The sequence below is a fragment of the Anastrepha ludens genome, chromosome 3, assembly GCF_028408465.1.
Source record: "Anastrepha ludens isolate Willacy chromosome 3, idAnaLude1.1, whole genome shotgun sequence".
NCBI classification, from domain to species: domain Eukaryota; kingdom Metazoa; phylum Arthropoda; class Insecta; order Diptera; family Tephritidae; genus Anastrepha; species Anastrepha ludens.
In genome coordinates this window covers 57,409,159-57,437,146 of record NC_071499.1, presented here as the reverse complement: position 1 = coordinate 57,437,146, position 27,988 = coordinate 57,409,159, and the positions used below count along the sequence as shown (strand labels likewise).

The following is a 27,988-nucleotide window of genomic DNA, read 5'->3' as shown; positions in this document are numbered from 1 at the left end:
TTGGATTCAGCGCATCATAAACCTTCGGAAATATATAGTCTGGTTTCTGGGTCTGAATGTTGGTTAAATTTTGTCGGCCTGTGTAATTAATCGGAATGCTTGATTTTTCTAATATTTAAAGTAAATGCCACTGAAAAGTATTGATGCGGCATTTTTTTGAAGAAACCTGCCAATAGCGCACCCTTTATATACCTAAACATTCATAGGTATTAAACGATTGAAGTCAAAAATTGATTTGTTTTTATTTCTTAATGATTTGACAAATTTCTGTGGCGATGACTATGGAGTTTGTACTTTCCATATTTGATAAATGCCGCAAGTGCGCGATAACCTTTAAACTTTTTGAATCGCGCGCACTTCGATTACTTGTTACTTACTTTGTGTTTACCCTGCGAGCATCCTTACACGTTTGCTAAATCTCTGTGTTTTACTTTTAATTTTTTCTTTCGTATTTATTTATTTATTATTCCGCTTTAGCTGTTTTCACAATTTTCTAGTGTATTGTATTTTTTTTTTTTTTTTTTTTTTTTTTTTTTTTTTTTTTTTTTTTTCTATATTAAGTATTACGTTACTCTGGCCATGATCTTTGAGGCATGTGAACTGTTATTTTCGCACAACAGATGCTGCAGTTTTTGCTTTATCATTATTTTCTTCAGCCGTCCGCAAACTGCAAATAAACACCGTAAAATACGTGCGTCCATATGTGTAGATGCGCTGAATCAGGTGAACAACCTGCATACCGCATAGGCATAGCCTAGCGTAACTGTTGCCTGTACTTTTTCATCTTATAATTTTGCTTTTGCTGTTGTCATGTACGAGTACTTCACAAAAGCGTGTGCATGATCGCGGACACGATTGGTTTCGTGTTACAGATTCCAATACTTTTTATGTTGGTGCACAGCTGCCTTAATTTGCTGTAGCTTAGGTTAAAAAAATATCAAAGCAGTCACGCGGATGATTTACTAAAAGTGTTTTTGTTTTTTTATCTGCATTTCGTGTTCTCACATTTTTGTGAACACTTGTCATTGTGTATGTGCACTTGTCAAAGTTGTTTAACAATATTCACAATACTATATTTTCTATAACTTTTGTAAGTTTTTTTATAAAAATATTGTTCATTGTGTAACAAAAACTTAGTAATTAAAGTTCTCAACTTTGCACAAAATTTACAATTATCATCAAGATTTTCAAGTTTTTAATCAAAATTATTGGAAAGTTACTGGGTGTGCGGTTTTTTTTAATTTTTGCGTTGATGTTGTATCAACATAAGCATTCGCTAAATTTGCTGGATTGACAGTCCTTGGCCGGATATAAATCCGTGTGGTTCCAGTAATGTAGAACCCACTTTCATGGGAACGGGTTTTGAGGCCTTTTAAAATTTGGTAGTAGGAGTTTGAAGTCGCTCAAAAATCTTGCTGATTTTTTGATACTTAACATTGACATTGACATAAAACATGGGCTGAAAAGTCTCGAGCCTAACGAAGAAAACAAAAATCAGCTTTGTTCAAATTAGCTTTATTCAGCAACGTAATTTCCATCAAGAATAACGCAATCATTCCAGCGCGTCGCTCTAACATTTCCATATCACTTTTGTAGACGATTTATCTTTTGCCTCAGTTTCAGCGATAATCTCTTCAGTCGAGTGTCTGTATGTTTGTGTCATCGGTACAAAAATGAGTTTTGAACAAAGAGCTAATATCAAATTTTGTTTTTCTGTTTTAAAATCAGTTAAACGTTTAGCGAAACATTTGAATTGATGAAAAAAGTTTATGGCTATGATTGTCTTCCTCGTGCCAAAGTTCGTGAGGGGTTTACCCGTTTCAGAGATGGTTGTGAGGACATAAATGACAATGAACATACGGGCCCAAATTAGTAATCACCGAAAACTCCATCGATATTGTTCGTAAATTTATCAAAAATTAACCGAAATCATCGTTAAAATTCATGGAATTATTTGAGCTTACGAAAGGTCTGTGCACGTTTCATTCCGCACAAACTAACTGAGGACCAAAAATTACTCAGAATTTAACATCCGAAAGACCTCATTAAAGAGGCGAAAAAAGACGGGAACTTCCTCGACAGCATTGTAACTAGTAATGAAACGTGGTGTTTCCAGCAATGAACCTGAAACTAAGCGTCAAAGTGCCGAATGGAAGGCCCCAGACGAGCCACCACCCAAAAATCGCGTTTGGAGAAGTCAAAAATCAAGTCGATGCTCATTTGTTTTTACGATTCCAAAAGAATTGTCCACAAGGAGTTCGTGCCAATGGGCCAAACCGTCAATGCAATTTTCTATCTTGGCATTTTGAAGCGTTTGTTGCATCGCATTCGACGAATTCGCCCTGAATACCGCGAAGGAGGAAGCTGGCGCTTATTGCATGCTAATAAACCATCTCATCGATCCCCTCTTGTGACTGATTTTTTGACTAGAAATCGCGTTTTAATCATTGATGATGCCGTATTCGCCTGATAAGGCTCCCTGTGAATTCTACCTATTCAGAAAATTGCATTTAGCCATGGACATCCTGGAGGACATTCCGGTCAATGAACTGAAGCACTTTTTCGAAAAACGCTTAGATCGCGCAAAACAGTGTATCGAAGCCAGAGGGGACTATTTGGAATATCATTTATATTTTAGCTCCGTCTCGTTTATTTTTGACTTCATCTTGCACTTGGTTATAAATTAAAATTTTGTTTCGAAAGGAAAGAGGTGAACATCTTCTAAAATCTACATGAATCGATTTAGTGTTATTAAGATTTATACGCCACTTCATAGTCCTTTCAATGATTTTTTTAACGCCCTCATAGAGTTTACGAGTGGACTGAGTATCTTCATCTCCGATTGCAAAAATGTACGTATCATCAGTGACAGAGTACTGTTATTTTTAGGACAGATGTGAAAAGCTCATACGGTATAAGTCCGAGGATACTTCCTTGTGGAACCCCGGTATTCATTAGCTTCTGGCTTGAATAAGTGCCATCGCGTTTCATTCTGAAGTATTTATTGCTTAGTTACGAAGTTAAAATGTCCGAAACTTCTTTTAGAAGCAAGATCTTTAGCTTATGGAGTGGTCCGCCTTATCGAAGGCCTGAGCAACATCGAGAAATATGGAAGAGCACACATTCTTTTCGATTGCTTCTTCTATTACGCTTGTGATTCTATGCTCTTGCTCAATTGTTTAGTGCTTTGATCGAAATCTGAACTGGTTATTAGAAATAAGTTTTCAATAAAAGCATGCAATCGTTGCATAATTAATTTTTCGAGTAACTTAGGCAGTATAGGTAGAAAAGAGATCGGACGGTATGGTGACACTTCGAGAGGACTTTTGCCAGGAGAAACTATATGAAAACGATTGCACATTTTTCGATTTCACTCGCAATGTAGAAGGCCTCCTCGAAAATGAGTCAAAATCCAGTACTGGCCTCTATGTTTTGTTTAGTCCCTTTATAAAAATTGCCGCTGTATGATCCGTCAGCTGTCCAACAGTGCGCATACATATACACTTTGGAAACAGTTAGTACATATATACTGTTGTGAATTTGACACATGTGATTTCGCATTTCTTTCTAACAAAATGCCACATACGCTGATTCTACTATTTACTCGAGTTGCTTACTCAACGCAGTCGTGATGTAAATATTGATCACGTCTAGTGTTGCCGTTTTGCTTAAGTTTATGTAAATTCGTCAATATCTTTTTTGCTGATGTTAACGTGTGAAGCGAAAGTTTCATAGTGGGTGGGTAAACCACTTTACTTGACTGCGAAATAGCAAGAAAAGATGTTGTATCGCGCGTGAGAAGAACTTAACAAATAATATCAATTATTTGAAGAAACCACGCCCCGGTTTGTATTCATTTAAAAAATGTGAGGAAAAAGAAAAATCAGATCAAAATCGAATCGTGTGTGACTCAAGAAAATATAAAATTTAAAAAGCAGTCGTCCAATGTAGCACCTCATGATGGTCTTGCTGTTGAATAGCGACAATTAGCCATTCATGCTAATGAAATATTTGCCTGGATCGTGTTAGGCTCAGTTCGCTATTAATGTAAAAAAAATGTGTAGTAAAGTACATATTTATGTTACTTTAATTGTTTAAAAAATTGGTAAGTAAATTTCTTTCCGAATTGGTACATTTTTGGAGCTTTTGGTAAATTTTTGTTTTTGCTGCCGGCAACTCTGTCCACGTCTGACCTTGCAAAGTAAAAGTGGTTTTATATAAGTGGATATTTTTTGATATGAATTTTCGTAGATTCGGCCAGTCGGACAAACTTTTTTTCTTGTAGGAATTTTTTTATTTCAAACCCATTTATTTCTTTTACTGTCGCTGTTCATCATTCGTCGCAAATCAGTAATAATTAATATAATTTTTGATTTTGAGTTTTCTCGCTTTGACGAAAAAATTACTTGTTGCTCAACGAATGGCAAGAGCTAAATCCGGTTGCATAAGCTCAGCTGCTGTTTTGTCATGATTTTGGCTAAAATCTGGTTAGCTGCAAAATTTTATTTTAACAAAAATATCACAAAACGAATTTTTAGTCTAGTTTTAAAATACGTAGCTAATCTTTTTACGTTGTTTGCAAATTTCAGTAATATTTATATTTATTTGTCTAGTATTCCATTGTTATTGAATCATTTTTGGGTTTTTATTGTCACGCTTTTAAACCAGTTTCTGTTGCTATTCGCTAGTCTCAAATATTTGTGCATGAATTTATTCATACAGGGTGGTCCAAGCAACTTTAATGTAAATCTAATAAAGGTTATCATCTAATATTTTAAAATTATGTACATATATGTAGGAAAATTAGGATTGCTAAAAAAATATTTTTTTTCTTGATGCTACCTTCCCTAAATTTGTTCTAGGGGCACCTAATTTTTTATTATTATTATTTTGTTATTTTATTAATTTTCAAAATTTGTGTCCCTATATAAAATAGTTCAATACATTTTCTTTTAATTAAGTAATATATATTTTTCACAAAGTGCAGAGTTTTAAATAACTTAGCAGCTCTGCAGACCCCCTAATCGGCGTGAATGATAGATTACAAGCTGCTTTTAGAACTTATTTTGCTCACCTGAGACTTTTCAGAAATAAATTACTATCAAGATCATGCAAGCTACAAATCTACAGGACGATAATAAGACCTGTAGCAAGTTATGGCTGCTAAACATGGGTACGGACGTCTAACATAAAGAACGACTTTGTCTGCTTTGAGCGTAAAGTCCTAATAAGGATATTTGGACCAATAGAGAATCAGATACAATGATGAGATCGAACAGCTGATACCAGGTCAAAACATGTAGCCTTCCGCTAAAGCTCAGCGGCTGTGGTGGGTTGGCCACCTGCTCCGGATCACAGCAGAATTATGAAAAATACCTTCAACTCTCCTATAATGGGCAATGAAAAGCATGGAAATCCTTTATAAATGCTAGGAGAAACGACGTAATGACCCGAGTTGTATGAAGCGCGATTGTGAAGGAAGCACTGGCTCACCCCGCGCTGTACTGTAATTGCTATGATGATGAAGAGAAAAAAGCATAAAGCATATTCTTCTTGGCATTTGTTTTTTTTTTTAAGTTTCATATTTACAGATTAGCGCAGTTTTCCTCATCAGAATTCCATAGTAGTTTTCAAAGTGTTGGCGGCACTGGTAAAATTAAAACAAATTTATGGAGTAGCATCAGCAAAAAAAAATTTTTTTTTGGCGCATTGTAATGATTGTAAATCGTATATGGATGTGTAATTAGTGTATGTATGTTTAGTATGCCTTCCTGAATGAATTATTTAGATTGTGGGAGAACGCCCACGACGGTTTACAAGTGTGCTTGGGTGCGCTTGGTGACGCTGGAGTCGGGATATTTGTAAAAGTCGTAGTTTCAGACCAATTTCTCTTATATTGAGAATATTTATATTTAAAGTGGGCGGAAATAAACTTATAAAAATAAGCTCGCTAAGTGTGATTGGGTTCGAAACATTTCTTAGAGTCTGCGTAGAGTTTCATTTGGTCCATAAGCAAAACATATATGTACATGTGTATGAGTTATGTAAAGACCATTAATTTATAGTCTAGTCGGTACCACATTGCATCCGGATGCAAGTATTTAAAAAAAGATATGCTTCGGAAGCATAAAAAATATTCCGTTCCGTGTTACGAGTTTCTGCGTATTTACGTGGCTAAATAGGTTAACTTCGCAGTAGCGCATCCTGACAATCCAATTTTCCAAATATTGCTAATTGCCCTTATATTTTAGTAATCCAAAGCAAAAGCTTCAAGTGGTTCCAAATGCAATACAATTTTTAATAATTTTATTCCCGGTTTTGCGTCGTCGTATGGAGAACATGCACCACACCTCAGCGAAGAGAAATTTTAAATAATCACGCGAATGAAACTTGCCTTTTGTTATACAAAAATTTTATGAGCTACAAAATTGCATTCCCAGAATTTTTCTGAAAATACTGACTGAAAAGTTTGAAATTTTGATGAACATTTTGCCCATTTTTTATAAATGTTGTACAAAATTTGAAACTTTGCATTATACGGTTTTTATTGTAGTATGAATTATATAAAAAAACATAAAAATAATAAATTCAAAACTCAAAGAATGTGGTGTACACTTTAATTTGACACTGACTGTATTTTAAGGGGGAACACCACTGTGAACGCGTGAAAATTAAGTGATTTTCATGAGTTTTTTCTTTATTTTTTTTTTATTGTAGGTAGGGATGATTATTTAAGGATAGGACAAATTATAATTTATTCAACATATATTCAACTATACTAACACAAATTTGTATTAAAAATTATCATTGTTATTAATAATAATGCAATGACGTCATAAAAAACTGATGCACCCTGGTGGGCACGATGCAGCGGTAAAAAATTATCTGAAAGCAAAAAACCACAAAAATTCTTAATCTATAGGTCATCGCTATCGTCGTACGTGGCGGTTTTTTTATTGTTTTCTTTTTTCTTGTTTTTGTGAAAATGGTGCAGGTTTGCAAAATTAGTTTGTTTTTGAGTTTTTACCCGTTTTTGTTTTCGAAAGGCTTGAAAAAATTTAAATTTTTGGAATTTTGAAAAACGGCTATTTACGACTGTAGCCAATACATGTACAAAAATAAAAAAAAAAAATAAAAAATTAAATCGGTTCATAAGTCTTCGAGAAATCGAGGCCATCGTGTTCAGAAAAGTCGTTTTGAGAAAAACGCGTATTGGGTATAACTTCGTTAATTTTCAAGATTTTAAGTTACAATTTTTTTTTAAATATTTTTGAATATATCAACTTTAAGAAAAAGCAAACAAAATCGATTTTTTTTAAGTCACAGTGGTGTTCTCCCTTAATGAAAAATCATACTTTCAGATAAAATTAAATTGTTCCATCAGGTGATGAGAAAATCTAGACATAATTTCCGAGAAGCCAATGCAACCAACAGTTAGATACATTTTTCCTGAAAATGCTGCTGGAAATATCGTCAGTCTCAACTATATTTGAATAAAAAACAATTTATTGAAATCAAAACAAGTATATAAATAAGCAACCAAAACTTGTCATTACTTTATTTTTTCGTTGCCAGTACTTGCATAAGTCACAGAGATAACTGCAATTCAACCACCTTGTACATACATTTGAATATATTTCGTACACCGTACTGACTTGTACACCTCCACTTATTTCGTCAGTGATTTTTGTGATGCCTTTTTAAAAGTCAAGAAGCTTGTCCACTTGTGTGCTTTAGCTAAATATTTAATGTCACACATACACATACAATTCTCTCCCTAATCGTGTGTAAACAAAAATAAGAAACACAAAAACGAAAACGAAAAGCAAATACTAACCAGTGTGATCGATCCGAAGCAAAGCTTAGGGAAGTTATATTGAACTTAAAAATTGCAAAAAAAAAAATATTAAAAAAAAAATGTTATCAAATGCCAAAATTATGAAGTGAATAAGTGAAACGAGTAGAATAAATTAATTTGCTGTAGCTAATATTCCAGTTATGTGACAAAATATTATTGTATATTTGTTTTTATTTTTATGAGATAATTTTTTTTTTGTATTTAAGCCTCTTCTCTCTCATAATCTCATTATTATCTTGTCGATTGAATTTACTGTAAACATTTCTCCACGCGTTCGACATGAACTATCACTTATTAGCAATACAGCTGATTGTTGATTTATTCAATGTACGAGTATATGTGCGCATGTGTGTATATATATTTGTAATATGCTTGCTAGCGCTTCATTTGTTGACTTGGCTGTTATTAGAAAGCTAAATAAAGAATAAGAAAAAGCTCCTCCAGCACTTTCAAATTTAAATTTTTTTTGCTTTAAAAATTCATTTACAAACTCAAGAATATCTTTTCAATGTTTTAAGCTTAATAGAAAGTAATAAAAAGTCCCTATAAAGTCAGTGAAGTGGTGAGGGTCGAACGAAAGATGAGTAAGAGCGAAAACGTTAATTGCGTTTTTCTCGAAATACGTTTTTTTCCACGCTGTTGAGTGTCACTAAAAAAGTAATCAAGATATCAACAAAATTATCAATACTGGCTACTAGGGCCTTCAGTGCTAGGGACTAAAAATATTTTTTTGATCAATTGTTTATTAAAAACCAAGTATCCTTTTTTTCTTTTTCACTTCAAATTTTAATTTTTTTTTTCGTTAAAAACATGCATAAGTGTAAAGCGGAAAACTTATTTTATTAAAAATTTTTTGTCTACTTGATTTTAGTTGATAAAAAGAGGCTATAAATTCCACGGCGCAAATTAAAGGAGCAGCGTTTGAGCAGCTGTAGCGCCTGCATTTTTTTTTTTTTTTCAAACAAATTTTTATAAATTCATTTAAGCATGAATATTTATATGTAATTTATTTCAATGTAATAAATACTCGTAGCTTTTCGCAAAGAATTATTGAAAAACTCGTTGTCTGGAGGAGCTGCCCCCCTTATACACTAAAAGTTTCAAAGTCGCAATGCATATATATATATTTATTTTATATTATTACATTATGCATAGTAAACATATATTATATATGTACATACATATACAAATGCTTTGCAACTTTTTTTCTTTAATTTAAATATCATTAATACGCAGTGTAAAAATTAATTTTAAAAATTTACGTACATACATATGAAGTTTTTGCTTTGAATTTTAGCGCTCAACTAAAAATCCAGTGTAATATTTCGAAAATAGCGAATAAATGGTACTCGTATTTTGTCTTGAATTCCATATCAAAGTAAATTAACGGTTGTTTGTTCCTAAATGTTCGTATTCGTATTCGTTATATTCCCCATTTTTTGGGGGTGAGTATTCCCTTTGCAAAATGATGGCATCGAATGAGTGTACTAAAGCCCGGACATAGAACTTTTTTTTGCGTGTGTTCAAATCAAGTTTTCAGATTTGTGACCACGGTTGATTCGAAAAAATAACGTTTAAGATATAACTCTAAACTAAACAAGAAAGATGCGTCTAGATGTTATTTTAACATATGTTGTAAAAATTTGGATTCTTTGAGGTTTCTCTATTTTTATTCAAAAACGGCTCTTAACAATTATACGTAAAAAATAATATCATTTAAATGTCCACCTCTAACACGTCTACAGGAAAAATCCATCACACAGTCGATTCATGAATGGCTAATTGTTGATGAGATATTGTATGGCTACACTGTTGTTCAGGAAACAATGATTTTTAAATTATTTGTTCGATTCAAGTATGTCAAAGAGTCAGTGGAAGATGCTAAGCGCTCAGATCGGCCATGTGCAGCGATGCCCTTAGAAAACAGTTGAAATGTCAAAAAGTCAAAGCACTTCTGGAAGACGCATCTTTGAAATAGTAAGACATCGCAGAAATTATTAGAGTATCATCTACGACCATATTGAAAATCCTCCATGACTATATTGGTTCGAACAAGAAGGTACTACTGCAGAAGTAATAGTGCGACGAGCGATTTTCAATTGGTTTAGCGAGACCAGGGATAAGTTTACGAACTACGTTGTTACTAACCCTCTGTTGGGCACCCGAGTCTGGTCAAACTTTTCTATTATATTATACCGACTTTTCTTTTATATTATAACGACTGGGGCTTCCAGGTAGCTTCCTAAAATTTAATTTTCTATCGATTTATGGATATAACCTTTTAAAAAGAATCCCCGAACAGGACGAAAAAAAGTCAGACCCGGATGCCTGACCTAAGATTTTAAAGAATGTGTCCAACGGAGGGCTAAAAATGGAGCCGAGGGTCATCACTACTAAGCTGAGTGAAAGCAGCACTAGCTAAAAAGTTTAAGATTTCAAAATTCGGCGGCTGTAGTGACTACTGGGGTTTTGGGTTCTGAAGATATTTTGTTGACCGATTATAAAGCAAATTGGGAGAAAAGAAATTTTTTAGTGATGATGAAGTGAAGTCAGTTTTTTGAAGTGAAACTTCTTAGGCGTCGATGGACGAGCGAGAGAGTATGGAGAGATATTATGGAGAGTAAAATTTCGATGCCATGCAACGTTTTGGACATTTTCGTTCTGTGAGAGAGAAAAACGATATAAAGTAGAGGAAAAGGAGAGAGAGAGAGAGCTATACCTTATAAATATCTCAGATACACTTTAGGCTATTTTTCCTGAGTTTTTCCTTGTGGCTGCTAATTTTTAGTGAGAAATAACACTGCCTATTTTTTGGCGCTTGTTTGTTGGTGCAAACTTCTAGGAAATATATTTTTGGTGCCTACTTTTTGGCGTCACATTTCCTTGGTGCCTACTGTTTGGTGCGTTTTTTGGTCCCAATTTTTTTGGCGGTATTTTTTTTGGTGCTTATTTCCGTTTCCTGTCTAGTGCTTGTGCGTACTATAAAGTGCTATCCATTCCGACGTCGGATTTATTGGTATTGCCTTGCGGTAATTTGTGCCGTTGCTACGGTCATGGAATCTCTTCGTTTGTGCGGGTGATAAACGCTCGGAGTAGTGCGCATTGTTGCCACGGTTTGTGTCCGGCGTTTACCTACACCGGTCAACCCTTCTCCGTTTTTTGTAAATTTTGTCTATTTGTATTCTCTACAAATGTTGTGAATTTATTTAGATATATATTCTTTCTCTCTCTCTCTCTCATTCTCTCTCGGGTCTCTCCCTCTTTCTTTGTCTGCCTTGAAAGTTTCACTTGTGTTATGTGTACTATGCTGCAAGCACTTTTTTTTTGTGTGCCTATTTTGAAGCCTCGGCAAAGCATATTTTTTATGGTATAAATAAATTCTGTGAGACATCTGATAGTTGTATTAGAAAAAATAAAATAAGATTTAACTCCATTCTTCCGCGAACTTTTCTGATCTACCCTCGTATATTCGTAGCTTATTATATTTGTTTATTTTCCTCGCTTAGGCGAATGTATCTTTGCTCCTTCAACTCAATGTGGTAGCAATTACTATTAAGTGCCCTGATCTTACGAAATGTGGAACACGCGTAAGTAGGCGTGAAATGACCAGATGCAGAGGGGACAAATGTGCTCGTAATTTTATTACTCCAAGCTATTTTTATTATAAATTGTCTGCGGCGACTGGCTTCATGTTACATCTTTTTTGACAATGGCATTGAGGCTGAGTGGTTTTTGAATAGCAACTTGCTTCAAATGGCATTGCTCAATTTGCTTTTATTTTCATTTTTTTGTTAGCTGTATAGTCTTCTTGTCGGAATGCCGCTTTCATTCATTCAGTTCGTTGACTGTGACAATGATTGCCAACTTTTTTTCGAAATAGTATTTTTTTTCATTACTTTTGTAATTACATACATTTCTACATGCATCATGGCAGGCAGGCAGTTACTGTTGTTGTCATCGCCAATTTTAGGTTGTCAGTTACAAAATTGGTAATCTAATTCATCTACGCACATATGCATGAGCCTGTTGGTATTTGTATTTGTGTGCTAATTTAACGCTACGTGTGCACGCACATGTCACATCGGATCGTGCCGCTATAGTGAGTATAAATTAATATTGGGTGTCCCATTAAGATCGACCGTTTTGGTTTAACGCCATTTTTTATGTTGTTCGTACACCACTTTTGCTTGTGCCTAAATCACGCACAATTACACGCGCGTGCCAGTAATAGAAATGTAAATATTTCAAGATACGGATATAAAATTTGAAATATCCAGTGGCTTCATTGGCTGGGTCATGTCGTCCGAATAGATACGAACGCTCCGGTTCGGAAAGTATTCGATGCGGTAACAGCTGGGGTAGCAGAGGAAGTGGAAGGGCTCCTCTACGTTGGAAAGAAAGGTGGAAAAGAAGGTGGCGCGCAATTAAGAAAAGAAGAAGAAATATTTCAATACTGCAATTGTGAGAATTTCCTGTGACTCTTTTTTATAGTAAACACTACAAAACTTTTCAAATAAAACCGCGTTTATCCACTTCAATTGTCAAAATAAAGTTTGCTTAAAAGTAAACCACTATATAAACACCCTGTATACATAACCTGCATATCTATCCTCTTTTTATAGTAAAAACAACAACACTTTTATAATAAAAACTGCGTTTACCCGCATAAATTGTCAAAATAACGTTTGCTTAAAAGTAAACAACTATATGAACACCCTGTATACTTAACCTTCATATCTACCCTCTTTTTTTATAGTAAAAACAACAACACTTTTCTAATAAAAACTGCGTTTATCTGCTTAAATTGTCAAAATAACGTTTGCTTAAAAGTAAACTACTATATGAACACCCTGTATACATAACCTGCATATCTACCCTCCTTTTATAGTAAAAACAACAACACTTTACTAATAAAAACTGCGTTTATCCGCATAAATTGCCAAAATAACGTTTGCTTAAAAGTAAACTACTATATGAACACCCTGTATACATAACCTTCATATCCACCCTCTTTTTTATAGTAAAAACAACAACACTTTTATAATAAAAACTGCGTTTATCTGCTTAAATTGTCAAAATAACTCTTGCTTGAAAATAAACCACCATATGGAACACCCTGTATACATAACCTTCATATCTCCCGCTTTTTATAGTAAAAACAACAAAATTTTTCAAATAAAAACTGCATCTATCCGCTTAAATTTAAAATTTAGCAGTCCTAATGAGACACCCTATAATAATAAGATTTTATAAGCCGAGTTTCTTGCCAAATATGTGGTTTTCATCTTGTTTGGGTTACTAAAAATGCTATTGTAACTCGCCAGTAGGCTTTTATGAGAAGCTTCTTCTTATGAGTTCACTCGGAACCGGGTTAAACGCTATTAGAAAAATATTGCTCTTATTACTTGAATATTACATCACTTATGTAGGAATCGATTCTATGCTGTTACGATACAATCTTTATACAACTTCCGAGCTCCTTCAACTACAGTGGTCCTCAACTAAAATATGTACGCAAATACATTCAGATCGCATCGTGTCACAATTACTGCAACGCGCACACACATACAAACAACTCTAATTGAGTGAGTAGTATTGAAACCACAAAAATGTGTAGCATCCCAACTTTAGTGGCTGTGAGCATTGCCTAGTAAGCGTTGGAGTGGAGGTTACTGCTCCCTTTGGCAACTTTGTGCTTAGGTTAATTTATTCAAAGCGCTAATTGTTACCGCCATGCCAGATAGTAAATATATGCACGTTTCTTTACTCTTTGCCTGCATATTTATTCACATTGGCACTTGTCAATGTTTTTTGACTTGTGCCAGTTTGTCTTACATGCACACATACTGGCACTTTCAATTCCCATTTGCACTGTTTCAGTAAAACGCACTTTTACACCCATCAGGCCCAACAGATGCACAGTGGTTCCACTTGTATGGAACAACGGCCAAAAATTGTTTTTTCTGAAACTTTCTAAATGAGTTTCCTCAATAAAACTTAGTACACTTGCTACTCTTTCTCCAAGATTGGTTGGTAATGAAAATGGGTAAAATCGGATCGGAACTAACGGTACTTTTGGAACAAGCTAAAACCGCAATATTTAATTAACTTCTAGCGCCAAATCGCTAAAAACTTATGTGTAGAGTGAATTATAGCAAATAATTGATTTCTTTTAATAAATTTTGGAAAATAGGCCACACCCATTTATGATGAAATATAATGACTCACCGAGTTTTTAAACCCAATAGTGAGATTAAAAGAAAACAAAACACATTTTGGGCAAAATGCCACTTGATTGTTCAATAAGTTTTGCGGTTCGATAGGAAAAACATAATTTTATGGTTTGAAAAAATACACTTTATTATTCAGTACTAGCTTTAACCCGCGGCCCCGCTCGCGTAGGATCAGTTTTGAGAGATTTAGGATATGTATATAAAAGAATTACCAACAATAATTTCATAGAAAATACTTTTTTTTTAATAACCATAATATTACAATAGCCGGCATCCGGTGCTATGCCTCGTTGAATAAAATCAAAACAACCAATCAGAAAAATATCAAGCTAAATTATTTTTATTAATTTTCTGTCTCAAACCGTTTTTGAACTTTGCATTTGGGTCATAGTTGAACAGCTTATGCGGATTATGAAGTCTAGAGTGTGCTATAAATAGTTTAGATTAAATTAAAGCAAATATTCGATTATTAGTGACGAATGAGAGTGGTGGCGCGGCCTGAGGGCTCTGGGAAGGGAGTTCCATCATAAAAACATGCCTATAACCTTCATTGGGTGAAAATATGAATGTATAAAAATGTTTAAGTCATTTGGTGTTGTCGTTTCGTAGTGTTGCGCTGACAACGTACAGACATTCACCTTTATAGTATAGAAAGTCCCCTTGAACATTAATACACTTGTTCCAAAGAGATTCCAATTTCTAAATTCCATCCATGAAGTGAGAATCTCAAAGGGCTACAAAATGCGCTTCCAAAGCTGTTATTACCTCATCATTTGATGAAAAACGCTTTCCGCAAACGCATGAATTTGTTTAGGTCTGGAAATAGACGGAAGTCGCTAGTGGTCAAATCTGGTAAATATGGTGGTTGCTCCAACAATTCGAACTTTAATTCGTGGACATTTGTCGAAATGCTCTAGTGGAATGCTACACTATCCTGATGAAAAGGATTTTTTTATTTTGAAAACTGAGACTCTTTTCACCCATTTTTTCCTTGAGCTGGTTACAATAATATTCAGAATTTATTGTTTTACCCGCAAAAAAAATTCCTCTCGCATCCCAAACAACGTATGCTCACACCTTCTTGGTCGTTTTCTGGACATGAACTCATTTTGGAGCCGAAAAACCAACTTCACACCACTCTTTAGCCTCTTATTTTGATTTAGGATCATGGTGATGGAGCCAAATCTCATCCCTAGTGATGAATGGACGCACAAAATCCACTTTATGCTTTCAAAAATGCTCTAAATGTTGCTGAGGAACTCAAATGTGTTTTTGTTCCATTGTTAGCGATTGCGGCACCCATTGTGCACACAGCTTTCTGAAACCCAATATTGCAGTCAAAATATTGCTTACACTACCCAATGAGATGCCTAGGGCTCTCAAATCTCTTTCAATCACTTGACGATTTTCCAATACCTACAGGTTTGTACCTGTTTTTCGACGACCTTGAAATTTAAATTCAGCAACCCATTTTTCTATTGTACTAATTGATAGCGAAAAGTTCTTATATATTGTACATTGAACAGTCATTCATAAATTTTCTTTGCTTTTAAACCTTCCAAAAATAAAAATTCAATCACTGCACGATAATTGATTTTTTCCATTGTAGAAAATACTGTGACCCGTCGATACTAAATGACTGGTAATCAAAGAATGAATGACAGATTGAAACTTAACGAAAAAATATAGGCTAATAGCAACGCCCCCTCTTATCGAACCGCAAAACTTATTGGACAACCTAGTGTTGTTTAGCACAACAATTATAACACAATCTAGGAAGCCAAGTCACAGGCAAACTGGTGCAGTGCTAAAAACAATGCTAATAACTATTATATAATATAAAAACTTTAAGCTGTAGTAAATTAACATTTTGTAGGGTATCCTCTTATGCCAATAACAGCTTGAAGCCCCTTAGTATATTCAGAAGACATTTTTTTCCATTCCTCTTTTACCGCCTTTTTTGAGGTAAGATTGGTTTCTATTTTTTTTATATAAACGACAGGTTTTTAATAACATTCAAATCTGGCGATTGCGTTGGTGTTTGAACAATAAGCGGGCAATTTCAAATGAGCCAATCGATTTATACTTCGCGTCGATATTCTAATAAAAGCCAAAATTGTCCCGAATGTTTACTTTTGCGGCACTTCGAAACCAATTTTCCTCTGAGACAGGAAGTATTTATGCCGTCTGATCTAAAATTGTTAAACTTGCTTTCGTCAGCAAAAATTGTGGTGTTTCATAAGTTCTCATCCTTAGAGACCATCAGTCGCTTGCAAACTTCAATCTGGCTGTACGGTTTTTGACTTGTTGCGGGCTGTGCGTCCATGGAAATTAGCTTCTCTTAGGACTCTGCGGACAGTTTCAGGATGACACTTTTTCTCAAAATACTTTGCAACTTCATTTGTAATTATTGGGGCACAAGATCCATTTGGAATCATTGCCATTGAAAATCTAACCTAGGCATGTGCAGTTTTTGCGTAATTTTGCACACGGCTACCGGGATTTAATTTAATCATTTATCATCTTCGTAGTGATTTAATACTATTTCACACGCCAGATATTTTTTAAATACTCCATGCCCTGAAACAAATTTTATTAGGTGGTAGTTTGTCCCCATGTCTCCTTTCTAGCCATGTCGTAGGAATAGGTATTAACTCGTGCGCTCTTCTACCATTAGGTGACCTGTTCCACCGGTCCTGCCTGTGGGCGATCGAACGACGCCTTTCTTCTGCTAAAATTTCTTTACGCCTTGCTCTACCGTCGTGTTCGGATAGCTTTATATATAGTACTCGTATACTGACTTCATTTCTTTTGCCAGAATGTCTACCCGGATTAGTCCTGACGAAAGATGCGTCATAGGAAATTGTATGTAAGCTGCAGATAGTTCGCAAGGCGCTTAGACGATAGACGGCTATTAGTTTTTCTGCGTAGGTATTTATGTTCAATGCATCAGCCCAGATTGGTACCGCGTACAAATGGACCGAGCTGACAACCCTACTATATAATTTTCTTTTGCTTTGTGCCAGACAAGACTGCACACTCGATGTCTTATACACAGCGTATTCTAAATGCGTTTTAAAGTCTAAACGGCTATCAGTCATAACCCCTAAGTATTTAATATCGGAGCGAATTGATAGTTGCAGTCCCAATATTTACCTTCATTAATTCCACTGCCTTCCTGCTACTCATTAGAACCACATCAGCTTTGTGCTCAGCTCATTCCACGTTTATGGACGTCAACCAAGCCTGGATCCTACCTACTGATTCGCTGGCGATCCTCTCAATATCTTGGATGTGTTTTGCCACTAGTACCGCGATATTATCCATGAATCCAATGACATTGGATCTAGGAGTTCTATACAATCTTAGAACACCGGCATACATATGAATCCATGGTAGCGGACCTAAAACTGATCCTTGGGGCCCCTGCTGTTTCATTGTACTCCTTGCCTTTGTCAGTTCTAAACCTCAGTTTAAGCTCCAAAAAATAGCTCCCAATTAGTCAGATAATATAACTAGGGGCCCTTTCTTTTATGAGAGTTTCTAGTACACGCTACCAGCTAGTAGCCGTATTGCTGTTAGGACCACTCAAAAATTCTTTCCAACTTTTTGAAATTCAACTCACCGTCCATAAACTTTCCAGCTACGGGCTTCAAGGTTCTTGATATTGATTCCGTTTTTTTATTTTTCTGTTGGCTGATGTTTGCGTTAAAACACGTTAGCGGCTGCAACCCAAAAGGAAACTGCGACAGAAACGTTATATGAAAATATTCTGCATTTGTTATATGGAGAAAATGCGAAATATCGTCAGGGGAAAAAATTATCAAAAATAAACGAACGTTTTTAGCGGCCTTACACTTCTAATTTAATATCATATAATAAATTTTAATGGGTTATAAAAGTGCATATGTATATTGTTTTTTTTTTTAATTTTGATTATAAATTTTAATGCAAAATTTTTGTAATTTTGATGTAAAAATATGGAAATTCTGATGCAAAAATTTTAAAATTGTGATGAAAAAATTTAGAATTTTTATAAATCTTGTACAAAGTTTGAATTTTTAAGTTATGTGTCATTTTTGTTGTAGTATGAACTATATTTTTAGGAAAAAATAAAAGAAATGACAATAAATAAATAATTAATAAATAGTCAAACCTTGGCAAAATGTCGCTCTACTATTATTGCATACACGGGTGTATGTATGTATGTATGTATGTATGTATGTTACTGTATTTGACTACTAGACTCATAAACGGAATGAAATAAGCTATTGTAAATTTTCTGTATGAAAATGGTTTGAGATAGTCATCATACATTCGTTACACACAAAAGCCATTTATTTACCTATTCTTGATAACTGCCCAGCAACAACAATTTCACTCACTGCACAATTAGCAACAGAGAAGCACTCCTCCTTATCACTACGAAAGTGAAACAAAGTGATACGAGTAAAGTATGCTTTCAAGTGGCGAGCACCACCTGAAGGAAACATCTCAAAATCGAAATTTCTACTTGTGTAATAAAAAATTAAAGCAATTTCCATTTTCTCTTTGTCCATCCGCAGAGCACAAATTAGTAATGGTTGGTTTGGATAATGCGGGCAAAACTACAATACTCTATCAATTCCTTATGAATGAAGTCGTGCACACCAGCCCAACGATTGGTTCGAACGTGGAGGAGGTGGTGTGGCGGAATATACACTTTCTGGTGTGGGATTTGGGTGGGCAGCAGAGTTTACGCGCCGCCTGGAGCACCTACTATACGAATACAGAGGTATGTACAGACACACACATACATACACATATTATTATTTATTATACATATTTACATGCAGTTGCGGGCATGAGAGTCGGGAGAGTAAGCTTGCATTTGAAGAGTTATATGTGTAAGAGTACTCTGTGTTAATACATAAGTATGTACGAGTCTACCGTCAGCGTCAAAAGTAAATGTACTCTATATTAGTTTGGGGAAAAAGAAAGAAGAAAACAAAGAGAGAATTCGGTACATTTTACAGTTTTTTGATGAAAATACCAGAAATTTCGTTTTGAAAACCAAATTTGTTTCCCTTGTTCACTCCTCTTGGAAGCATAGCACCTCGACAAGACTCAGTCTTGCGTTGGTTTTGTTAATCTATTTTGATTATCTGGCAGGGTAGGCGATTAGCCTGCCGGAATGCCCACCTGTCGTTGCTTAGGAACAATGTCTTCTTACTGCTTGGAGCGCCATCTGTATTTCACATTTTTCTGCCAAAAGGATCGCACACATGGTTGAAAACTTCGCTAAATTTGGTGTGTCTGCGCTATTACCGCGGTTGCCGACTTCCTCTTGCTGGCGCCACTGATGCGATGTGTAACTGTGTGTTTTTTTCTTTGTTTTTGCTTGTTTTAGCCATAATGCAAATAATGCGGTGACTATTGTGTGGGAGTCAGGATGAAAAGGATAAGTTTTTGGGGTTGAGGAATGAGATTTTTTTCGTTTGGTTTTGTTTTTAGAAACAGGGAAAGCATTATAGGTAAATTTGAAAAAATACGAGGGCCGTGCTTTACGTGGGATTCGACCCCCAACCTCTGGGATGGCAGGCTAGGCCCTTATGCTAGCCTACCTAGGCCGCAAATGCATTTTACATATACGTAATTTGCAAATTTCTAACCTCAAATCAAAATACCTAGCAATATCCTCACATTTGCATGTGGAAAAATAATGCAGCAAAAATTTCAATATTTTGATGCTCCACTTTTTATGACCGCAACTGTAAATAAACTGCATATTTAATATAGCAAGTCGCATTACTGTTTTATTTTAATTGAATACCATTTCCGCTTTTATTGTTTTTACAGTTTATCATTATGGTCATCGATTCGACGGATCGTGAGCGTTTGGCTGTGACGCGCGAAGAACTGTATCGCATGTTGCAGCATGAGGATCTGTGTAAAGCCAGTCTATTAGTTTATGCAAATAAACAGGTTTGTCAGCACGCTGCTGTTTGTTTGTTATGTTTTACTCATAAATTGATATTTAAATTCTTGTTTTCACTTTCGTGCAGGATCTCAAGGGTGCGATGTCAGCTGCGGAAATTTCGCGTCAGTTGGACTTAACCTCGATTAAGAAACATCAATGGCATATACAGGCGTGTTGTGCGCTCACCGGCGAGGGGTAGGCAATTATAACATTATATTTAAAAATAAGATGAAAGAAGGCAAGCAGAAAGATAATTCCAATCGCTTTTTGGAAGTTTTTTTGTACTGCGCGATTTACTCTTTTGTGTATTTACGTAATTGTGACATAATTTTGTTTTTTGTCCACTTAATCTCTATTATGGGAACAACATTAAAACACTAAAGTGTTTTTATTCATTTATTCTTGCTGATACGTAAAGCACATGGCAAACATACAAACGCTTGCCTATGTATTTGTACAGTGAGAAGTCTTAAACAAACAAACATTTGTTGTCATAAGCGTAACCAGACCTCTTAGAAGTTGGAAGTGCTAATGATGTGCTTAGAAAACAATGAAATCTTTGAAGGGCATGTTCATGCTTCCAACAACAAATAAAAAAAAAATAGGATTAAAGAATTTGTAATCAAATCAATTGATTATTGCGAGCACCGTAAGGTGTTAGCGTGCATTGAGGCATACGTGAATCGGGCTTACGGTATCGAAACAACGTAGTTTCGTATTCGGCCAAGAGCTGTCACTTCAGCAACAGTTCACCAAATATTTGTGGGAATGTTTTATGCTGTTAAAGCAACCAAAGGTATTGTAAAGTAAGTGCTTGGAAGTCCAATTCTTCATTTATCTGTATATCGTCAAAATATAAGCCTGTTCCCTTTTCGATCTTCTGTTTGGGTGGATGTCGGGCACGTTTTCAATTCCAATTGCTGCTTAGTGCACAATAAGGCATTTTTTATATTTGTCATATAAAATCTTATCTAAATTTGCAAGCAATTCTTCATTTTGCCTTTTTAAAACATACTTAAGAATGGACACGAAAAATATTGGTCGTTATAACATAACATTTTTCTAAGCTATCAAAACAATTTTTCCCATTGAAAAATATATAGAGCAATTGTTAAAAGAAAATTGCTAAAAGCGAAAAAAAGAAATTAAAAATGACTAACATTTTAAAATGAATTGGTACAGAACGGCAGATATATATATATAATTGGCGCGTACATCCTTTTTGTGTGTTTGGCCGAGCTCCTCCTCCTATTTGTGGTGTGTGTCTTGATGTTGTTCCACAAATAGAGGGACCTACAGTTTCAAGCCGACTCCGAACGGCAGATATTTTTATGATGATGATTTATTAGAAAAATCGTTTTCCATCATCTGATGCCCTATGTACATTGTGCGCGTTGACACTGGAACCAATCGAATCATAGTCACACACAAACCAACTCGGCTACGACGCCCACAGTCTAACAACAATAGAAAGGTGGAATTTCGCACAACTTATTTCTCAGGAAAGCGCAGAAAAGATGGAGCTCCAGTTCTTCATGGGATATTTCGAAACCCTTTGGCCCCAGTAGATAAAAGAGACGGTGGGCTCAGAAAGTCCTGGGAACTGCACGCCCCAAATTACTTGGCAGAATGCAAAGATCAGCCTGTGCTATAGCACACGTTATTCCGGTAGATCTACATATCACGAAGATGACAAAAAAGAGTGCATTCATGGCCACGCCAGTCTATTACTGCGACAAACCCAGTATATCTCGAAGAGGACTAACTACATCGTCCCGACGGTAACATTCAGTAGAAATTTTGCCACTCTCTTTCCATCTAGGAAAAAAAAAATGGAATAAGGGATTCTCACTAAACAACTTCGACACTACGGTCTATATAGATGGCAGTAAAATGGATTGCGGTGTTGCCAGGCGGAAGTACTGGCAATTGGGGAAGCTTGTAGGCTACTAATCGCAGATCCCTCTTTTAAGGGCAATATCGCTATTCTTTCGGATAGCCAAGCTGAAGTCCAGGCGCTGGATTCGGCGACAACAACCTCTAAGCTGGTGGAACAAAACAGGACTAGCCTTACCACCTAAAGCGAAAACCATAAAATTACCTTAATCTGGGTCCCGAGACGCCTGGAGACTAACGGCAGTCATAACTGGCTTTTGGTCTGTGGGAGAACAAGCAGCCAAAATGGGCATCCCTCACAACACATACTGTCACAGTTGCAAGCAACCGGAGAAAAAGGAAACAATCTTCCATTTCCTCTGCGAATGCCCTGCCCTATGGAAGGGCAGAATGTTAATCCTGGGCAATTCACGGTTCAAGAGTCTTGAACAACTGTCTGGCTTAGATGTCACCAACCTGATAAGGTTCCTGAACCGCACAGACTGAAAATATTCATGCTGTAAATAACTGGTAAACAAGTTGGTAACGAGGATGTGACAACAAAATTGTGCGAAGACGCTAGTTGGATTCTGGGCGAATCACCACTTAAACCAACCAACCACGCCATTCAATTTCCAAACACGTTGCTGTGTTTACCGGCCATTGGACAATCGGCGCACAAGCGGAAAAGCCAGGTTTACCATTTACTTCCCATTGCAGAAGCTATGGGGACCTTTTCAGAAGAAGTTGAGCAATTTCTTTGTAAATGTCCGGATTTGGCAGCAAGGCGATTAAGGTTACAGTGCGCCAACCTAAATCCCATCAATCTTCTCCATTACATTGTTATTTTTGTAGTATCTTATTAAACACCATTTAGAGCGGTTATAAGACCCACAAAATGGTTCTACGAAGAAAAAAAATAAGGGCCTGTAAGGTCTAAATGAGTTAATCGTATAGACCGACAACCACCATAACCTAACCTAACCTAACCTAGAGTGGTTAAACCATCAGTTGTTGTTGTATGGGGAGCCCTTTGTCGGATACAAATTAGAGTTGTTCAGGTAACGTGGAACCGACTGTCGTGCGAACGGTTAGGTCATCAGTCGTCGTCATCGATGTCACCTAACAGTAGGTCTAAAAACGAGCTGCTTGGAAGTCACTCTCTTCATTCTATCAGAATACACTTATCACAAAAGAGGTTGTGCTTTACTTTTTTGCTTCCCTTCTTTTCACATCAAAGTTATTTATATTTAAATATTAAATGCTATATTTTTTTCTTCAACAGTCTTTATCAGGGTCTTGAGTGGATTGTGCAGCGCATCAAAAAGAAATGACAGACGTCAAATATGGACTGCGATAGGATATAGCTAATTAAATATAATAATAAAATGTAAAAAATCTTTATTTTAATAACAAAATGTAATAAAGATTAAAACATAAAATAGAAAGTAGCAAAAACAAAACACAGGACAGTAGAAACCAACTTATATTATAGTATAAGAGCGCATAGATTAATACGCGCTACTAAAGAGTAGCAACAATTTAAAGCAAATAAGATCATAGGAAAAAATACAAATACAAATACATACAAAAAATTAAAAAAATGTGTGAGCGTAGCATTAAATAGTTTTATGATTATTTTAATTAAGCAGGACGTGCTCAGAAAATAAATGGGGGAAAAAAATCCATTATTTTCTCGGTAGATGGATGTAGTCATCGATATCTCGTGAAGTGTCGATCAAACAATTTAAAGTTTATGCTCGTTGTCAAGGTGGCATTTCAGGCTTTTTTGATGTTAAAGAAATTGTCGATAAAATCACAAAAATAATCAAAGTTGAGCGGCATTTTAGTAGTCGTAGCATCGTCCAGGAGCTAAAAATCACCCATAAAACAGTTTTAAACCATTTGCGCGAAAATAACGGTTTCTTTTCCCCCAAAACCCAATATATGAGACAACTTTAAATTTATTTTATTTTAACATCGAAAAAGAAAAAGCAAGTAATCTTAGCAGCAAATGACTGCAAAATTAACGCTGTTAGTTTTAGCAATGACTATTTATATTTAATTTTCTAAAATTTTATTTTAATTGCTAACTATTTTTTGTGCTCAGTTGTTTAGGCTTAGACCAATTAATAATTTCGAAAATTCTTACATTTATAAATTCAGTTCAAATAACATTTTTAATATTTTTAAATTTATTTTATACGCAGTTATCATTTAAAAATTGTGCACTCTTTTATTTTGACATTCTTGCTTTACTTTTTAATTGAATAATATAATAATAATAAAAAAAAAATTCCTACGGAGTTATCAAAAAAAAAAAAAAATACATCAATACTTCATGAGTGAGTAAAGTTTTGCAATGAATGCAATGTAGAGCAGCTTTTATAAAATGTATGAATATAAAATCGAGTGTATGCAAACAAATATAAAAATTCTGATTCAGTAATGCTTAATATTTGGAAAGCATATAAGTTGTATGAGTACAAAATAATTTGAGTTTTTTTAATAAGCAAAAAAAAAATTGCAATATATTGTATTTAAAGCAAAATAAATCTTCCATTTAATAAACATAATCATTATGCAAAACAAATACAAAAATGTGTGAACAACGCACTAGTTACAGTAACACGAAATATATTTACTTTCAATTCAGTGTTGTTTAATTACATAGATGCATGCATACAAGCAAACGAAATTATGCTATAATACTTATTGCAACAGCAAAATGTTAGAAAAAAGTAGTAGTGAGCAATAAAAAGGCAACCTTATATTTAAATGTTCTCTAAAGCATCGAAGTAGGAAATGCTCACTTGCTATTTGCCACTGTGAATTAACTTGTGTATAGCTATGCATAAGGAATAAGTGAAATTTAGGTAAGAAATGACATTTGCCAAAATATAAAAAATATAAACAGAAAAAATTAAAAAGAAACCTGTCTATTTGTAACTAACATAAAACAATTTAAACGATTTTTGTAATTATAAGACATATGAAGAGAAAAGGTATACCGAACTAAATTAATAAAACTAATTAATTTTAAAATTGTTTGAATTTATTTTACATATATTTTATTGCACCAACAAAAATGATGGCTTTAAGGGGTTAGGGGTAGTTAGAGGCCCGGAAAAATGATGATTTTCAATATTTTTTGTTTTGCTAGTGAATTACTTTATTTTCCAAAAATAAAAACACAACATCAATACACCAAGTTTCGACTTGACTTTAGCAAAATTTCAAAAAAAAAAATTAACAATTGTAAAAGTTATTGCTGTTTGTGTGGAGCTCGTTTCTCCAGAAGTCCCTTACGGTGATCATCACAAGTCCTTGGCGATTCATCAGAAATCAATCGGACAAAAGAAATTAGTTTTATTAAGTAAGGGGGTATTCTGGTCTAGAAATTTAAAAAATCGATTTTTTTTGCATATTTTCAAAGTTTAGATCTTCAAAAATATGCCCTTCAACGGATTTTTCAAAATTCGAATTATTTTTGAAGATACAGCGGATTTTGTGACGTGGCGGCTAAGTCAGCAGAGTGGAGCGAATCGCACCATGAACGGCAGACGTTACCGAACCACTTAAGGATTCGTTCTTTCCACAAAATCTTTTGTATCCCACACAACCTTTATTTATTCGATACATATAGTATATATACTTTATGCTTGTATAATATAGGTATACCTGGAAATATATCGCCGATTAATCCAGAGTGAGTAGTAAATATTATGATTCAAGTTATTCTATTGGAATTGCTTACACTTCAAACGCAATTTTCTCTTTTTTTGAGATGGTCGTCATGATATCTCAAGTTCTACTTGACCGATCGCTTTGAAGTTTGATAAGAATTTTTCATTATACATCTGTCTATCGCGCCTGCCTTGGAAATTGAAAAATTTAAGTTTGAAGTATTTTTAAAAAATTTGAAAAGGTAAAAAAACAGAGGGTAAACAATTTTTTTCCAAGTTGACGCCATTTTGTGATTTTTTTCTTTGATTTGGCGTAATCCGATAGCGACATCCTAACTAATGAAGAATTTTTTTAATTCGTTTGTTTTAGATCACAAAAGGGTTGGAATCATGTCAACCATGGAGCACCGTTTTTCATGTAGCCCCCACTCCGCCGACCTGTAATTCCACGATTTTTTTTATTTTTTTTTTCATAATTTTTTTTTATACTTTTCCCATATTAATAAAAGCCATAAAAAAATGGATAGTAAAAAGGTTTTTCATTTTTTTATCTTAGTTTTAAGAATACCTAAAATTAAGGCGTCTACACCAGAATAGCCCTTTAATAGATAATCTTGTGCCTGATCGAAGCTTTTTCTTTTTTTCAAAATTACAATATGGCGGACTCAGGAAATATTTTTCAGATTTTCGAGAAAAAAATCGAAATTTTGAAAAAAAAATTATTCGATTTTTTATGTTTTTCAAAAGCAGTATAAATTTTATTGAAATCTACCAAGCGGTTTTTAAGTTACAGTGATCACCAGTTGTTTTGAGAAAAACGCATTTATAACGGGTGATTTTTTAGGTATTATCTTTTTAAACAGTTGGTTTAAACAGCTGACGCACGTTTCGTGTTTGTTTCACTGTCAAACATCTTCAGTTTGGTCTATAATTTAAGCATGAATCGTCTTACAAACGAACAACGCTTGCAAATCATTAAATTTTATTATAAAAATGCGTGTTCTGTTAAGAAAGTTTAAAGTCGAAAAATTGTGTCCAGCGACGAAGCTCATTTTTGGATCAATGGGTACGTAAATAAGCAGAATTGTCGATTTTGGAGTGAATATCAGCCAGAAGAATTGCAAGAGCTACCAATGTATCCAGGAAAGGTCACAGTTTGGTGCGGTTTATGGGCTGGAGGTATCATTGGACTGTACTTCTTCAAAGATGCTGGGAATCGTAACGTAACTGTAAATGGTGAGCGCTACCGGGAAAAGATATCCAACTTTTTTTTGCCCAAAATGCAAGGCAAAATGCCTTGACTTGCATGACATGTAGTTTCAGCAAGACGGTGCCACATGCCACACAGCACGCGTAACAATAGACTTGTTGAGAGGCGAGTTCGGTGAACATTTTATTTCACGTTCGGGACCTGTCAATTGGCCACCCACATCGTGCGATAAAACGCCTTTAGATTATTTTTTGTGGGGCTATGTTAAAGCTCATGTCTATTCAGACAAGTCTGCTTCAATTAACGCATTGGAAGACAACATTAAAGCACTTATATGTGAGATACCGGCTGAAACATTGGAAAGAGTATGCCAAAATTGGAATAAGCGGATGGACCATTTGAAGCGCAGTCGCGATCAACATTTGCATGAAATAATCTTCAAACATTAAATTATATGGAATGTACTATCGATTTAAATAAAAATTTCATGAATTTTTCTGAATTTTACGTGTTTTTTTGAAAAACTTTCCGATAGCTCTTAAAAAATCACCCTTTATAAGGTTATATGAACATACATATGTACGTTTACCGCACGCTTGCTCAATGCTTAGGCAAAGGCAAATCTACATCGCATTTGCTTCGTGTCGTTTTCTTTTTGTGTACATATACGAAAGACATCGTTTCTCGTCTCTATAACACTTGTAGCAACGGTTCGCCCTCCCTCTCCTTTCACCTGACCGACCGCATCAATATGCCTGTTTGCCAAAAATTTAGTGATTGTGACTCTATCTTATTACTTACTCAATAATTTTCCACTTTGAGGTTTATCAGCTTTTTTTTCTGTAAAAGTAAGTAGGCTTTGATAGAAATATTTTTGTATAAATAGGGGAACATTTTTGAAAATATTTGTAAAACCTAATTTGGAGTGCTGAAGAAATTTTTTTTATCTCCATTTATTAAATATTATCTGTCAATCCAAAACATTCAGTATTATACATATATGATTGTACATTCTAAGAAAATTAACTGATATTTTTTGTCGCCATTTCGTCTCAAGTTACGGGATTTTGATTTTGTCGCCATTTCAACCAACAGAATTTTGGTTTCCTTACTGCAGGATTTTGGTTTCTCTGGTCAGCATTTGTCCACCCCCAATATCTAAGTTTT

The 27,988-nt window shown here is 34.9% G+C and overlaps 1 protein-coding gene across 1 annotated transcript in view; it reads left to right on the top strand.

Moving 5' to 3' along the window:
* Positions 1 to 24,268, top strand: part of LOC128858035 (ADP-ribosylation factor-like protein 5B) — a 37,708-nt gene extending 13,440 nt beyond the window's left edge. Inside the window, exons 2-5 of the mRNA XM_054093963.1 lie at positions 18,657 to 18,865; positions 19,930 to 20,055; positions 20,136 to 20,245; positions 23,211 to 24,268. Coding sequence (XP_053949938.1) covers positions 18,657 to 18,865; positions 19,930 to 20,055; positions 20,136 to 20,245; positions 23,211 to 23,259 — 494 coding nt within the window. The 3' untranslated portion in view covers positions 23,260 to 24,268. The remainder of the gene's footprint in view (positions 1 to 18,656; positions 18,866 to 19,929; positions 20,056 to 20,135; positions 20,246 to 23,210) is intronic.
* Positions 24,269 to 27,988: the final 3,720 nt, after the last annotated feature.